Consider the following 14,304-nt stretch of genomic DNA (forward strand, 5'->3'; position numbering starts at 1 on the left):
CTTCCCTCAGCCCGTCTCTCTAATAGAAGGTTGCATGTTTCCGCGTGTGGCTTATGCGGTGATATTTGGGTTCACTTAGTATGCTCTTGGGAGTGCATCTGAACTCAAAAGAGGGGGGGGGGGGGGGGGGGAAAGGAAGGAAAAAAGCCAGGAAGGTCAGGGAAATCCTAGCCTGTATCAGGCAATAGAAGAAGATAAAAACAAGAAGTAGTTTTGCATAGGAATATTGCTCTTGCTGAACTGGCTGTGTGGCTGTATGGGGCAGTGACAGTGCAGTCATTTGCCTTCTTCTGGGCAGACTTGGGATTGCTCAGAAAATACAGGCCAATCCCAATTTTCCAGTGGAAAGCCAGTGGTAAGGGTAGCCTGTTTAGAGAAAATGCCAGAGATGGCTGACTGCTCTTAACAGTCTTTGGACTTGATGTGTTTTTGATGTGACAGAGGGTGTGGGAGTTTCCGAAAGAATCAGGTGTTTAAATATTGGCTGTGTCTTGTTTTACAGGAAAATACCCGCTTTTGTGTTGATGCCAGCTTCATCCGTGCTTACATCCTTTATCCTAAAAATCAGGCAGAATTTAATTCCAGATGCGTTTCACAAAGTCATTTCCAAGTTAGGCTTTCATCACCTTTCCCTCCCTGAATATTTCCTTCCTCTGACTTTACAGCCCTGATAATACCAGCCCTCTCCTACCTGGTGTGCCTTGCCTCTACACAGTGGTTTTCCCTTGACTCTAACGCATTATCTCTGTGAACACTTCATACACAGAAACACAGGTCGCATCATTCCCACCAATCTTTCCCTTACAGGAATTTCCTCCCCCTTTCTGCCTGACTTCCAGTAGGATAAAATAGTAGAAAAGTTTTACAGAAACTTCTGTTGTCATTGCCTCACATGCTGTTCTGCACTCTAATTACAAACAGAGCCAAAGAATCCAGAGGGGGGATTAACCTCCTTGTATCTGTAACCTCACTTTTAGACTCCCTGTTACCACCATGAGAAACAAGGGTCTGGACACACCATGTCTGTTCCCCTGGACCATGACATCTCCCATTTGGCTTCTTTCTAGACCTGAGCAAATTTACCAAACAAATCCTTTGTGTAGTCACATATGAGACATTAGGGAAATTGCAAAATGCGTGTGGTGTCTATTTTTTTTTTTTTGTGACTTCTGCAGTCTGGAGTGCACAGAATCCAAATCTAACCTTTCAAAGGAAAACAAATATCTTGCTTTTATTTCTGAATTTATCTCCTGCCTAAAAACTTAAAGTAAATAATTATAGAGTTGTAGAAAAGAAGGAATCTGCTGGCTGATTAGAAATGTGGATTAATGGCAATATGGAAAGAAGTGCAGTGATTTGTGACAGTGTGGAAAAAAGTGCAGTGATAGCATTCAAGTTATCAGAGAAAGGATCTTTCATTAGTGGAAGATTGTAAGCCTTTATCCACCCATAACTCACTAGTTGGTTACTAGAAATAGCACTATTTTAAGACATTATTTAGCCTCCTAGGCAGGATCGATGTGTTTCTGGAGACGTGTGTGTTTCTGTGTATGCCATTGATAGTTTCAAATCGATAGAGGGAAGTAAACTTGAAGCCAATCTTGTTTTAATCCTTTTGTGAGAAAAATTCCTTTGGCTCTGATTTAATATGAGTGAAACAAAAAGGAGGAAAAAAATTAACTGAGAATATGGTATTGACATAGTATTCACTTGAGGGGAAAAAAAGTGTGATTTTTTTCAGATGCCTCCTATGTATGTAGTGAAGGGGATGGAGCAATGGGACCAGTCCTGATGGTTACTAATGTGTCTTTAGTTAAGATTTCATCTAACTGTGGATGGCCTTCCCTGTGCTTGTGGAAGTCTATCATGTTCCCAGAGCATTGGGTAACCTAAGTAGTTGTTCCATTCCCAACTTCCCTGGCTAGCAGATCGGTTTTGTAATCACGGTGAGGTGACTGAATGCTTTTGAATTGTTGGTGTTAGTATTAGGTGTCATATAAATCAGTGCTCACTGTCCTGGGGAGTAGTTTATTTTCCAGTACTGCATGTAGATCCCAAAAAAGCTTCCCTTTGATCTGCGGGGAGAAAAGATTGTTCCTTTGCAGCAATGAAAAATACAGATTTCTGAAGCCATAAACCATTTCACTGCAGTTCTTAAAATGAGGTATAGCAAAACAAGTCATCTGTGCCTTTTCTTCTTCTAAGAATAGCCTGGTTGAATTCCTTATATTCTTGGTTATGTGCCACAACTCAGGAGGGAAAATAATGTGTGTTGTTCTTATGTATATGACCAGCACAGTAATGATATAAATACCTGAGGCAAAAATCTCATTGGACTAGACAGCAAAAATGCAGAATTTTCCAAAGATATTACTCAGTCATTCTAGAACATTTTAAAATGGCAATGAAAACATCTTTTTTTCCTTTCTCTTGGACATATACATTTTGTGTATGTGTGGCAGTTCCAAGCAGATCTTGGTTTGTAATAGTCCTGACAGCACTTATTATGATCTGTCAAGTCAGTAATTTGTGAGCAGCAGATTTACAGAATAGTATTTATAGCTGGCATCTCACAAGTTGCAATGGGTTTAACCTCTTCATTGCTTTGTGTATTTTTGTGAATCATTCAGCTATTTCATGCAGCTATTTTTATTATTGTGGCACAGACTGGAATCTCTGATAACAATGCAATTATCACTTGAAACAGTTATTAATATGATATGTGCTAAAAAATTGGTGTTCTGTAGGCATGTTTTTAAGCTCACTTTTCTTCAGGGACATGAATATGAAAACAAGACTTTGCCTAAAAATTATTACAGCTTACTTTTGCTATAAATTAGGATGGAAAATAACATGTAGGCTCGTTCAGAGGCATGGCACATCTGAACAAATTACTTTTTCATAATTTCTAGATGCTCAGCTTAACCATTTACCTTAACTCTAAGGGCATGCAAATAACGGGACTGAATTAAATAGTCCAACGTGAGCATACCAAACACTGGGTTTATGCATTTATCAGAAAAGCCTAAATATGTGATTTAGCTCTCTAATTCAAAGAACTGAATCCAAAACCACATTTTCAGTCATTCATGCTTTTGTTAGGTAGAAACTTTGGAATTTTCACTTTTCTAACAAAATGCCCAAAATATAAACAAATAAACAAACAATAAAGAGAATAAAAAGGTAGCAATTAAATGGTGAAAGTCACTTAGGTCATGTCCAGAAAGCAATAGCTGAAGCTTCCAGCTTCTATTTATAATTTTCTTTTTCTTTGTTCATGTGAGTAACAGAATAAATGTGAGGGGGTACTTCTAACTAAATAAGAAATTTTACTGTTTGAATGGTGAGCTAACTTTTGGGCTTGCTGAAGGAACAGCAAGTATTACATAAGCAATACATAAGTATTAGCACAGCCTGGCAAAATTGCAGAGCTTTTCCATATAAAGTGTTTAATTGTTGAACATTTTTCACAGGCAAATGTCCTTCTCTGTGAAAAATGTACATGGGGAAATTTTGCTGAATTTGCTACCGAAAACAAGTGGAATTCGTGGACACACTGGGTGGATTTTCCAGGTCTGTCTGGTCTGGGAAAAGGTTAGCAAGGAGGAGAGGTATGAAGTTGAAAGGTAGAGAAGCTGCACCTATATTGCCTGGTGCTTTGTGCTAGTTGCTGTATTTGTTGGTCACTTAGATGGCTAAGGAAGTCCATTTCTCTTGGTATTAAAGGGACATGTACCTGGTGCGCTGGCTCCCCTTCCATTTAGGAATTAGGCCAGAGGGACCCTGGAGACAAGGAGAGGGACAACACAAGCAGGGACAGTGGTAGGCTTCTTGTACCACGTGCAATTCCATGTGGCCATTCATACCTCGGACAGGATGGACCTCAACACTGTGGTTTCAGCTGGTGAAAGAGCCTGGAGATCTTTTCAGCAATGCAGCTGGTCACACCTTTATTTGGTTTTGTCTCAGATAAAGGAAATAGGAAGGTAGGAAGCTGTAATGCAAAGTGTTGGTTTTTAGGGTTTTATCCACTTATCAGATGTACTGTGTAATGACTCCAGACCCTTCTGTTTGGCTTTTTTAAAAACAAAAGTCTACTCTGCCACTTTTCCTGGTTTTCTACCCATTTAAAGAGTCTTTTTAAATTCATCATTAATATCTAGAACTTGAGTTCTTTGATTTTTGTTTTCCTAGGGGGAAAAAGCTAGCTATTAGAATCTTGTCCTAGCTTTCCTCCTGTAGAACCAGGAGTTTGCCAATGTATTACATTAATTTTCATTTAGTATATGCCATTTAATGTAATTAAGGGAAGCAGCACCCAAATGTGTGTCCCTAATCATGGGTTACTCTCATATTGTTTTCTGTTAAAATTTACAAGCGTGTTATTTGACATGTTAATTGTTACGTGGGTATATGACTAAGGATACAAGTATCTCCTCATTTCCCCCCTCCCCTCACTTAACATTTTGTTTGAGAAGATCAGTACATTTTGTCTGTGAAAAGCCCTGGATTAAATGCCACCCACAAATGATTTTGTGCATGTTTTATTTTGCCAAAGGAGGTTGTCAGACATTGGGGGAAATAATGTAATATTGTCTGACCTAAGACTTCAATTAACTAACAAGAAAGTTTACAAAAACTGTCATATTAACTTTACACATCATTTTACTGGGGTGGAAACATTGTCACACAGCACTTCTTGTTTTGTCTACCTCAAGGCACAAAGCACAAAGAGGAAAAGAATATTATTCCTTATTTCTGATGCAAATAGTTTTCTGCAAATATTTAATGCAAAGGAGAGGTTTCCTGTCTATCAGTTATTCCTGTTTCAGCCCAATATTACCCAAGCAAATGATATTTGACCTGTGTGTTTAGATTAGCACTGTTTTGAATGGAACCCTTGCATTTGTGGGTGGCATCTGGTTTTAGTCCTGCAAGAAGACAGTGAGCTTCTTCCCCATTGTGTTTTATCAAAATGAAGACATTATGGAGAGTGTTTGCATGTATTTTGATGATGATTCTAAACCCACTCGAATTTCAAGTTTGTAAAGGACTGCTGTTCCCTTTCTGTTACTATTAATTTTAGCCTTAACTTCCTCAGGCCAGTCCTTAAGGAAGATTTCCTTTCAGTCAGCTGCTTCCTGAGCCATAATTTTAGAAATACATAATTTCCCCCATATTTTACCCTCTCTTTTCCTGTTTCCTTTTAACCGAACTTCTAATAAAATCTCATTTCTTCTTTTCCTTTAGCCTTCCTTTTCTGTTGAAATACAACATCTAGCCTCTTTCTTTCTTCTTTAGACTTGTCCCCATTTTTATTTATTTTTTTGTGACCCATCCTCCAGATGCCTTCCTCCTCATGCTGATGCTCCCCCCTGGAACCTTGGTTCCTGCTCTGGTCACTTTTCCATATTTATAACACCCTTCCTACTAGATTGCTTTCTTTTACCTTTGTGTAATCCAGTCTGTTCCCATTCCTTGTAAAAATCATCTTGTTGCCCATTCCTTTAGCCATATTACCCTTCAGTGGAATTTTGTGACCGCTCTTTGTCTTTTTCTCAATTAAGTTCAAGATGCTTTTTGCTCCCAGCCAAAGCCTCTGCCACTGTTAATGGGTATAACTGAGAAAATAAATAGTAATGTTAAAAGAGAACTGGAGGCCTCCATGGGTATCCACTGGTTCTCCATCAGGACCTGTGTATCCCAGGGAAAAATAACCAGCACAGCTAACAGAATTCTGGGAGCTTTTGCAAAGTGCCAAGTCAGGCTGTGGCCACAGACTCTCCCTGTAGAGGTGGAGTAGTCCAGGGATGTAATATTACAGAGTTCAGCAATAAGTGGTCCATTTCCTCTGAACATAATTGCTCCCATGCAATAGCACAATAAGCTGGGAATCTCTTGCAGGGAACTGAACATTTTTACATCAGCTTCTTCAGATGGAGGCACTCCTCAGACCCCTTCCTTGTTTTTTCTCAGCCTCCCATTCACACTCTCTTTCATGGTGCTCACCAGTCTCGTGCTCATGACCCTGGTGCTCTTATTCTATCTTTCGTACAAGAATGTAATGAATTCTCAATCTCCTCTTCCATAGTCTTGGATTAAGAGTAGTCTCAACCCATCAGTTCCCAGGAATTGTGTGGTTTCAGTCTGTTTTCCCACACCTGAGATTCATTAGTCAAGGGAAAATAAAAAGCAGAAAAATCAAGTTCTCTGAAATGTAAAACAATTGTGATCACTTAATCTTCAGCCTTTTCTTTCTTTGCTTAAGCTTGACCTTCTGTATCTTGGAATCCAGTGCAAGGTCAGGCTCTTCAGGTTCTCTTCCCTCTTTTCCTCACTAGAGGGCAGGCAATTTTTTGGGTCCTGAGGCTCTGAACATGATTTTGCATTGATGTATTGCTACAGCACCAGGTTTGCTGACACCTGCTATAGACCTTTTAAACACCTTGTGTGGAACTGCTGTCACATCTCCTATCTCTCAGCACCATCGTCACATCTGCTAGGTGTGCTCGTTTGTTCTGCAAAATGATAGTCACTGCTGAACTGGATGCTGATACTGATCCTGCATGGAAACAGACTGCACAGCTTGATCAAAACCATTGCATTGTTTCAAGCCTCTTTTCTGCAGACTGAAAAATATCTTGGTTCATACTAGAAAATTATAATCACAAGAAAGAAGGAAAGAAAGAAAGAAAAGCAAGCCAAAACTGCAGCAACACAAACTTTTTTGCAATGGGTTTTAAATTCTGCAGAAAAATGAAGAGATAAAATGTATCAGAGCTTGTATCTGCTAAATCCTCTGACAGCTGCTTTCTCATCCTGCTTCCTGAAAATGAATCAACTTAATTATTCCTGTGGCTACGTACATCCAGACGGCTTAGAGTTGCCTCTTTATTGCTGGCTACAGTAACTGTCCTTGTGTTCTGGAATAGCTAAGAAGATTGAAAACTGGGGGGTTTTTGTAATTCCAGAGTACACAGACTGTAATAGAAGTAATGGTCTGGAATTTTGGAGTCTCTTGTCAATGGTTAGATTGTGCCAGCACTGAGTTTAAATTTGCTTGTGTAGGAGGGCATGTTTAGATTAATATTCTAAAGTAATGTGGAGTGAATGTTTGGTACAGGCTGTGACTGAGAGACTAGTGTAGTGAATTCACAGACTGCAATATGTGGAGATTGGGGTGGGGGGTTGGGGGAATCACCATTAAATTATCTTCCAAGGACCTTGAAGCCTCTCAGGATTACTCTTCTGAGTACTCTGAAAACATAACCATTGGTCTAGTTATAACAATTTATCCTTTGGAACAGTCTAAAAAAAAGTCTCAAATTACCTGGTGCACACATTAAACATGTAAAGTTTTCATTAAAAGAGTTGACAGGTTGCTTGTAAACGGAAGTCATTTCCTTTCCTTTCAGAATTAAATTTTCTTTACAGCCTCCTTTGTCAGTAAGCACTGTTCATTAAGAATTATTTGGCTGTTTCATTCTACAACCTTGTTTTCGCCTGCCTTGTGGATTTAACTGAAGGAAATTTCTTTGTGACACTGAAATGATCAAGCTGGATCTCAATCACCAAATGATGTTTCCTCCTGCATTCTTTAATCTATATAAACCAAGGTATTTCTTTTCAGGAACATTTAGATAGGAAGGAAGCTAGGTATGAATTTTTAAAAACCAGTTTGCAAAGAGATGTCTTTCCTCCAGTTCTCTGTTTGTTGGCTGGATGATTTTTAAATGGTCACATGAAAAACCTACTGAATGAGGGCTTAAAACTTCTCACATCTCAGGTTCTTCAAGTCTGGTTGTAGAGAGGAGTCTCTGGATGAAGGGCAGCTCAGTGGCAGCTCAGTGGCTGCTCTTTTAACGTATGCTGCAGTGAGGTAGGGGAATCACACCTTGCAGCACTTGATAATGTTGAGCCAAATTAGGAAAGCACTGAACTAAGCACATCATTGTAATGTGGGTTGTTTATACCTAAGTCTTGTCTGTTCAGAAGAAAGGTGAACTGTCAAGATTAGTAACAGTCGGCCAGCATAACACACTGACACACCCAACCCCCCAAGTCACCCATCCAAGTAGCAGTCAGTGCAACATGTGCCCTAAGATACAAGAGGTACAACTTGGAGGCTTCAGTGATGGCATCCAGATGTGTTCTTGCTGCTGTCATTGCACATCAAAGGGTGTGCTTATCCAAGTGCAACATTGGTATTGTGGGGACATTGTGAGGAGGGTTCATCTCCTGTCTGGTGCTTCACAAATCAGACAATCATAGCATGATTTGGGACCTTAAAGATCATCTAGTTCCAGCCCTACCACTATGGACAGGGACACTTGCTACTAAACCAGGTTACTCAAAGCCCCATCCAGCCTGGCCTTGAACACTTCTGGAGATGGGATATCCACAGCCTCTCTGGGCAACTTGTTGCTCTCACAGTAAGAATTTCTTCCTCATACCTAATCTAAACCTACCCTTTTCAGTGCCAAGCCACTGCCCCTTGGGTAACACCCCAGATGGGTTGTTGTGAACATCCAGGCCTTCAGGCTGTTCTGGGGGAGGTTTCTGAAAAGATTGATGCTGTGAGTTTGTAGAAGGAACAGATCTGGTGAGTGGAAGGCTCAGACTTATATTTCCAGAATCCTGCAGGCTAGTGGTAGGTGTCTGAGAGGGTTGCCTGGTTTCTCTAGTCAGTACCAAGAGCAAACTTTGCTTCAGTATGGGGTGAGTAAAGAGGTTTGTGCTTTCTGTAGCTGCAAGCAAGCTGCAAAAACAAGGTCAGTGAGAAGCTTGCTGTAGGGTTTGGCCCTGATAAATCCCTCTTTTTGGTATTAACAATTTCTCACTCTTTTTATTTTCACCCCTAGTTGTAGAGCCCAAGTTCAGACCTCTCCTCCATCCAGAAAGAAGAGACTGTATTTGCACAGGCAAAAGCTGTCATGGCAAGAGAGAGAAGAGAGGGCGTAATGTTGGAAAGCCAAAGTAGTTAGAATATGATATGACAAAGGTGAGGTCAAATAAGCAAAACACACAACAAACTAGACTAAAACAGCTTAATGAAAAACACGTAATGGCAGGATACTCGCTATTGGAATACGTTAAATGGATACAAAATCTGGGGAATAAGGTCCTATGTGTTTAATTTTAAAAAAATTGTTGATTTTTTCCCACTGTCTTTCTCTTCATGTCTTCAGTGAATTTACCTGTCTTAGGTGCAACGTAGAACTTTGATTCTCTTACCCATACAAGAGGTCGTTAGATAAAAAGCACATGATTTAAAGCAAATGTGTCCTCTGAAACACTCATTTCTCAGTAAGAGTAGCAAAGCATAATGTAATTAAAACAACTGTCTACAGTGTTTATGTACAATCACATTGAGTGGAGAATATCTTTAATTTCATTGTAAGGTCAGATACATGAAGAGGAAAGGTTGTTGCTGTCTCTCAGAGAGCAGTAATCAAAGGCTGGCAACAGAGCTTTGAAAATTGAACAGATTAGAAGTCCTTGGCAGTGATTCCCAAATGCTCAGGAGACTTACTGCAATCAGCAGCTTTGACACTTTGGGCCAGCTAGTTAATAGTGTTGGCTATAAACATTACAAGGCCAGTGATCATCGCCTCATGTGCTGGCCCTGGGGCATTTGCTTCCTGCCTTCTCTCTCGGGGGCAAGGGCAGCCTCTAGACCAAGGGGCTCTTTGATAATACCCTGTGAGTGACCTTCCCCACAACAGCAAAGAAGAGGAATTGTTTGCATGTTAACCCAAAAAATGAATTACAGAGAAGGGAGTCAAGGGTGTAGCAAATAAGCATAAGTGACAGTGCTCCAAATCTACTGAATTTGAACCTCCTTTGCAGATTTTAGCCAAAAATGAGCACTGCTCATCACTGTGTGGATGGTTTAGAGATCAGACTGGAAAGATCCTCATGCATGCAACTCCCTAAAGTACAGTATTTATTAATTTGTTTGTCCATTTGTTTTATGAGAGAAAGTGCTCATAAGAGACAGCTTCCCTATTGTGAGTGCCTGAATTTAGGAAACTAAATCTATATGTAAGCAACAAAAAATCAGATCTGTATAGATATTGGAATGAACTCATGAAACCAAAATTACATGCAGGCATAAGTAATTGCAGCGCAATATTTACTTGCAAATCTGGTTTAGTGTTGAAAAATCAAGGTGATATGGTAGTGATAGTTGTTACATGGTTAGTTTAGCAGTTATACTATGCTTGGCTGTTCAAAATTGCAGTAATTTGTTGCTTTCTAACGGGCAGGATGTCTGATCCCATGAGCAGCTGTGAGAGTTGTGTGTTTCAGCTAAGCTGCCTGGTTTTGCATGCTGCTTCTGCATGATACTGCAGGAATGATGGCTGCAGGCTGCCTGTAAAACTACATTAACAAAGTAGTCTGGCACAACTTCTCAGCAGGCCTGAGAATACAGAAGTGATGCCAGCAGCTCAATGTCAGGGGTAAACGCCCAGTTCACTGGGAGCCCAAGCAGTAGTGTTAGGTGGTACCAATAGCTGAATACATTTTCAGTAGGTGAGTTTGCAGTTTCCCCCCTCTTCTCCATTCCTGGTAATTAATAATAATTAGTCCTAATGAATAATATATAAATATATAACATAGGGCTTAAAATTAATTAGCAGTGATAGGTAGTCATTGTCAAGAAGGCAGAAAGAGGAAGTCAGAACAAATTTTTAAACATCCAACTTGGCACTGGAATTATCTGTTTCACTCTTTCCTGCTATTCCTTTGAGGATGTTTCCTTTGTGAACATATCCTTCATTACATTTCCTAAGCCCTTTTAGTTGTTAAACCAAGACCCAGTGAAATCAGTAGGATTATGCCACTTACCTTGTTGGGCATGATCCATCAGCATTCAGGGTGTTTGGATTTTGCGGTGGTTTGTCATTTCTGTGGTGTGGCAGCACGTTTCATGATTGGACTGGTGTGGACTAGTTGAGTGCACTGTGAGTGCAGGCAAGGAGGTGTTAATTCCTCTAAGCAGTCAGGTGCCATTCAGGAGTTCATGTTTCAATATGGAAGTAGCTAATTCTCACTGGTAGACCAGTTAAGTTATTCTTCAGTTCTTTAGTTGCTTAGTTTCACCTGCTGAACACAGCTAAAATGAGTGCTTAGATCACATCTGAGAAAGAAGTTAATGTCTCAGGAAGCAAAAATAGAAAACAGTACAGGCAATGAGTTAGAAGACTAAGGCAACCATGTGAAACAATTTAATATTTATATGAAAAGAGGAGGCTTTGGAATTATTAGGGAACCTTTGAGGGGCTGGGTTTCTGTTTTAAGACATGTATTGAAGATGAAAGAATACAGGAAAATTAACAGCACAGAAAAAGCTTTGCCCTCTGTTTGTGTAACTGTTGCTTTCTGGCATTACCATTTTGATACCGGGGGCTGCTACCATTTCCTGCTGGATTTTACCTCTGGCATTTGGGTGAGATGGACCTTTCTAAGTATGATAAATTGTTCTTTCAGCCCATTTAAGCACAACATCAGATAAATATTTCTAAGTGTGTGACTTTCACCATCAACAAGAAAATGAGTCTAGGATTATGGAGAGAGAGAGTAATCTCTCATATGTATTTATCTGAACTAGATCCAAGCAATTCTCCTTAGTTAACTGTGTCTCAGCAGTTTTCTCCTGAAAAAATAATTATTATGCAGATTAGATGGCTGTTGCCTAGCCATCCTTCATTCTCATTTTTTGGTTTGCATTGTTTATGGCATTTATTCAAAAGCAATCCTGTAATATCCTTGGCAAAGTGATCTCTTTCCCCTGACTAATGGTCTCTGTTAGAGAGTTCTCTTTCCTTCACTGTGTATGGCCATAACGTGCCTGCAGCGTAAGGCTCTCACGGAATCTCAGAGTGGTTGAGGTTGGAAGGAACCCCTGGAAGTCATCTGGTCAGCCTTCCCTCAAGCAGGGCCACACAGAGCCAGTTGCCTAGGACCATGTCCAGACAGTTTCTGAGTATCTCCAAGGATGGAGAATCCATCACCTCCCTGGGCAACCTGTGCAAGTGCTTGGTCACCCTCACAGTGAAAAACTGTTTCTTGGTGTTTAGCAGGAACCTCCTGTGTTCCAGGGTGTGCCCGTTGCCTCTGGGTGTAAGGAATAAAAGGAAGCAATGGGCCAGTTAGCAGCTCCCCACCACCCTCAAAAAAGCCCCAGTTTTGTCACAGAGCAGATGAGCTTTCGATGTAGTCTCTGATGCCATGTCACAAGTTGGCTTATTTTCTGGTTATGTTGCTAAAAAGTTGTCCAGAGACCACATATACCATCTTCTATACCTAGAAACCTTAGTGTGACCCAAAATAAGTTTGAAACAAAAACACAGAAAGTGTTAACACAGCTTCTTTTTCTTTCCTTGTCACCTGCAGGTAATGCAGGTAGTGAAAGAACAGATAATGAGAGCACTCACTACCAAGCCTAGCTCTCTGGATCAATTCAAGAGCAAACTTCAGAATCTCAGTTACACAGAAATACTGAAAATACGCCAGTCTGAAAGAATGAACCAGGAAGATTTCCAGTCTCGTCCAATTCTGTAAGTATTGTCTTCTCTCCCCACTCTTTTTTTCATGGAAGGGTTAACAAGGGCGAATGACAGTTGTGAGCTCTTCTGGGGAATCCCAGGGAGAAAAGCTGTCCAGGGAGCTGTGCTCAAAAGCAGTAGTGAGGCATCTGCTTAAAGTACATCATATTTTCTACTGCTGGGAATCGTAACTTTTTCCTTGAGTTCAGTGAAACCAGATTTGGCAAATCCCAGCAGGATTTCACATGGCTTATTTATATGAAACAGTGCTTCACCATTTCCTAGCTCTGCATGATTGTGAGCCTGATTTTGGTGCTGGAAGTGGCTTTCAAAGAAAAGATCTAACTAATCAAACATCACAACTTTGTCTTCTGTTCAAGGCCTCTCTGAGCAAGATAGGGAGAAGCCCAGAAAAAGAAGAGCCAATACACACTGACTTTCCAAAAGAGTTGTCTTTGTTTATAACATTATAAATTGGTGTTAATGACAAACAGTCATTTACTTATTTGTAAATAGCAACATTCTGGCAGCTAGCCAGTCCTTTGCTTGTTGTTTACTGCAAAGTATGAAAGGCTAATATTGCCTCCATAGCTCCTTCTCATTTCTCAGAATACTCTTTGTTCTGTTGTATAAAAATGGGGGCCGCACCTGGCTCTGGACCAAGTCTGGGCTTGTGGCTGAGCTGGTGGCACAGGACAGATGCAGACTCTGTGCTGCACAAATGATGCTCTGAGAATAGCAGGAACCTTTTGAGATCAGCAGAGAAATGGTGAGGACTCAGAAGCATCAGCTGAAATATCATTAAATCCTGACTGTGTTGCAAATGGAATGGCTCATGATACTCTAAATCTCCTTTTCCAAGGCAAAAGTATAGAAACTGATTTGGGCCAGAGCATTTCAGGATTCAGAAGCAGGATATTAATTTTGATTTGTTTCTAACAGATGCAGATATCTAAGTACAAGCTCTTGGGACAAATTCCTCCAGGGGCAGCAGGGCAACAGTGGAAGCATAAACTAAGTAGAATTACAGACTAAATTTTAACCATACCAATGTGGATCAAAGGGGGAATGCTTCTTTTATGTTTCCAGTGTTTTATGTTTCCATTAGAAAATACGACCTAATGCCCAATTAGAACTGATGTCACTCATAGTAATGCATCAATTAAAAATCTACAAATGGTTCCAGTTAGTTTTGCATCATTACACTGCTCAGAAAGCCCCTGCAAATCCCCTGCAACATTTAGCAGTTCAAAGCTGCTCAGAACTGCAAAGCTTGTCACCAAAGCTTCTCATCTTCCCTGCTTTCCCTATGAGTCAACAGTTTAAGTATGATAGAGGTCAATTATTTATATTCTCTTGCACCATCACCTAGCATTGAAAGACTTGCCAATGCCTTGTGCAAGCTCGTCATTTCCAGTGTCACTCTGGCTAGTTGCTGCCACAGTGCAGAGTCTTCTTCCCCATCATGGAGCAAGTGAAACAGCCAACACAAATAGTTCAAAGCAACTGTGGTGTTACCAGAGAATCATTTCAAATTCAGGACAAAGGCTAAGCCTAAAGGCTATAAAGGCTAAGTAAATCAATAAGGTGTTTAAGCAATCACAACTGCATTTTCAGAGATTTAACTCCATGCATTTGCATTTTGATTACATCCATGATCACTTGTTCTTGACTCTGAAAAGAAAGTCCTTTCATTTTGCGCTTTGATTTGGTTCCCTGTACTGAACTCTCTCAAATTGCATAGATGGCACAG

At 40.3% G+C, this 14,304-nt stretch overlaps 1 protein-coding gene across 5 annotated transcripts in view; it reads left to right on the forward strand.

The window, feature by feature from the left end:
• Positions 1 to 14,304, forward strand: part of ELMO1 (engulfment and cell motility 1) — a 311,991-nt gene that overhangs the window by 270,286 nt on the left and 27,401 nt on the right. For all 5 annotated transcript variants that reach the window (XM_048298919.1, XM_048298911.1, XM_048298938.1 and 2 more), the window contains one exon: positions 12,400 to 12,563. In XM_048298919.1, the coding sequence (XP_048154876.1) occupies positions 12,400 to 12,563 (164 nt within the window). The remainder of the gene's footprint in view (positions 1 to 12,399; positions 12,564 to 14,304) is intronic.

Source organism: Corvus hawaiiensis, chromosome 1, assembly GCF_020740725.1.
Source record: "Corvus hawaiiensis isolate bCorHaw1 chromosome 1, bCorHaw1.pri.cur, whole genome shotgun sequence".
Taxonomy (NCBI): domain Eukaryota; kingdom Metazoa; phylum Chordata; class Aves; order Passeriformes; family Corvidae; genus Corvus; species Corvus hawaiiensis.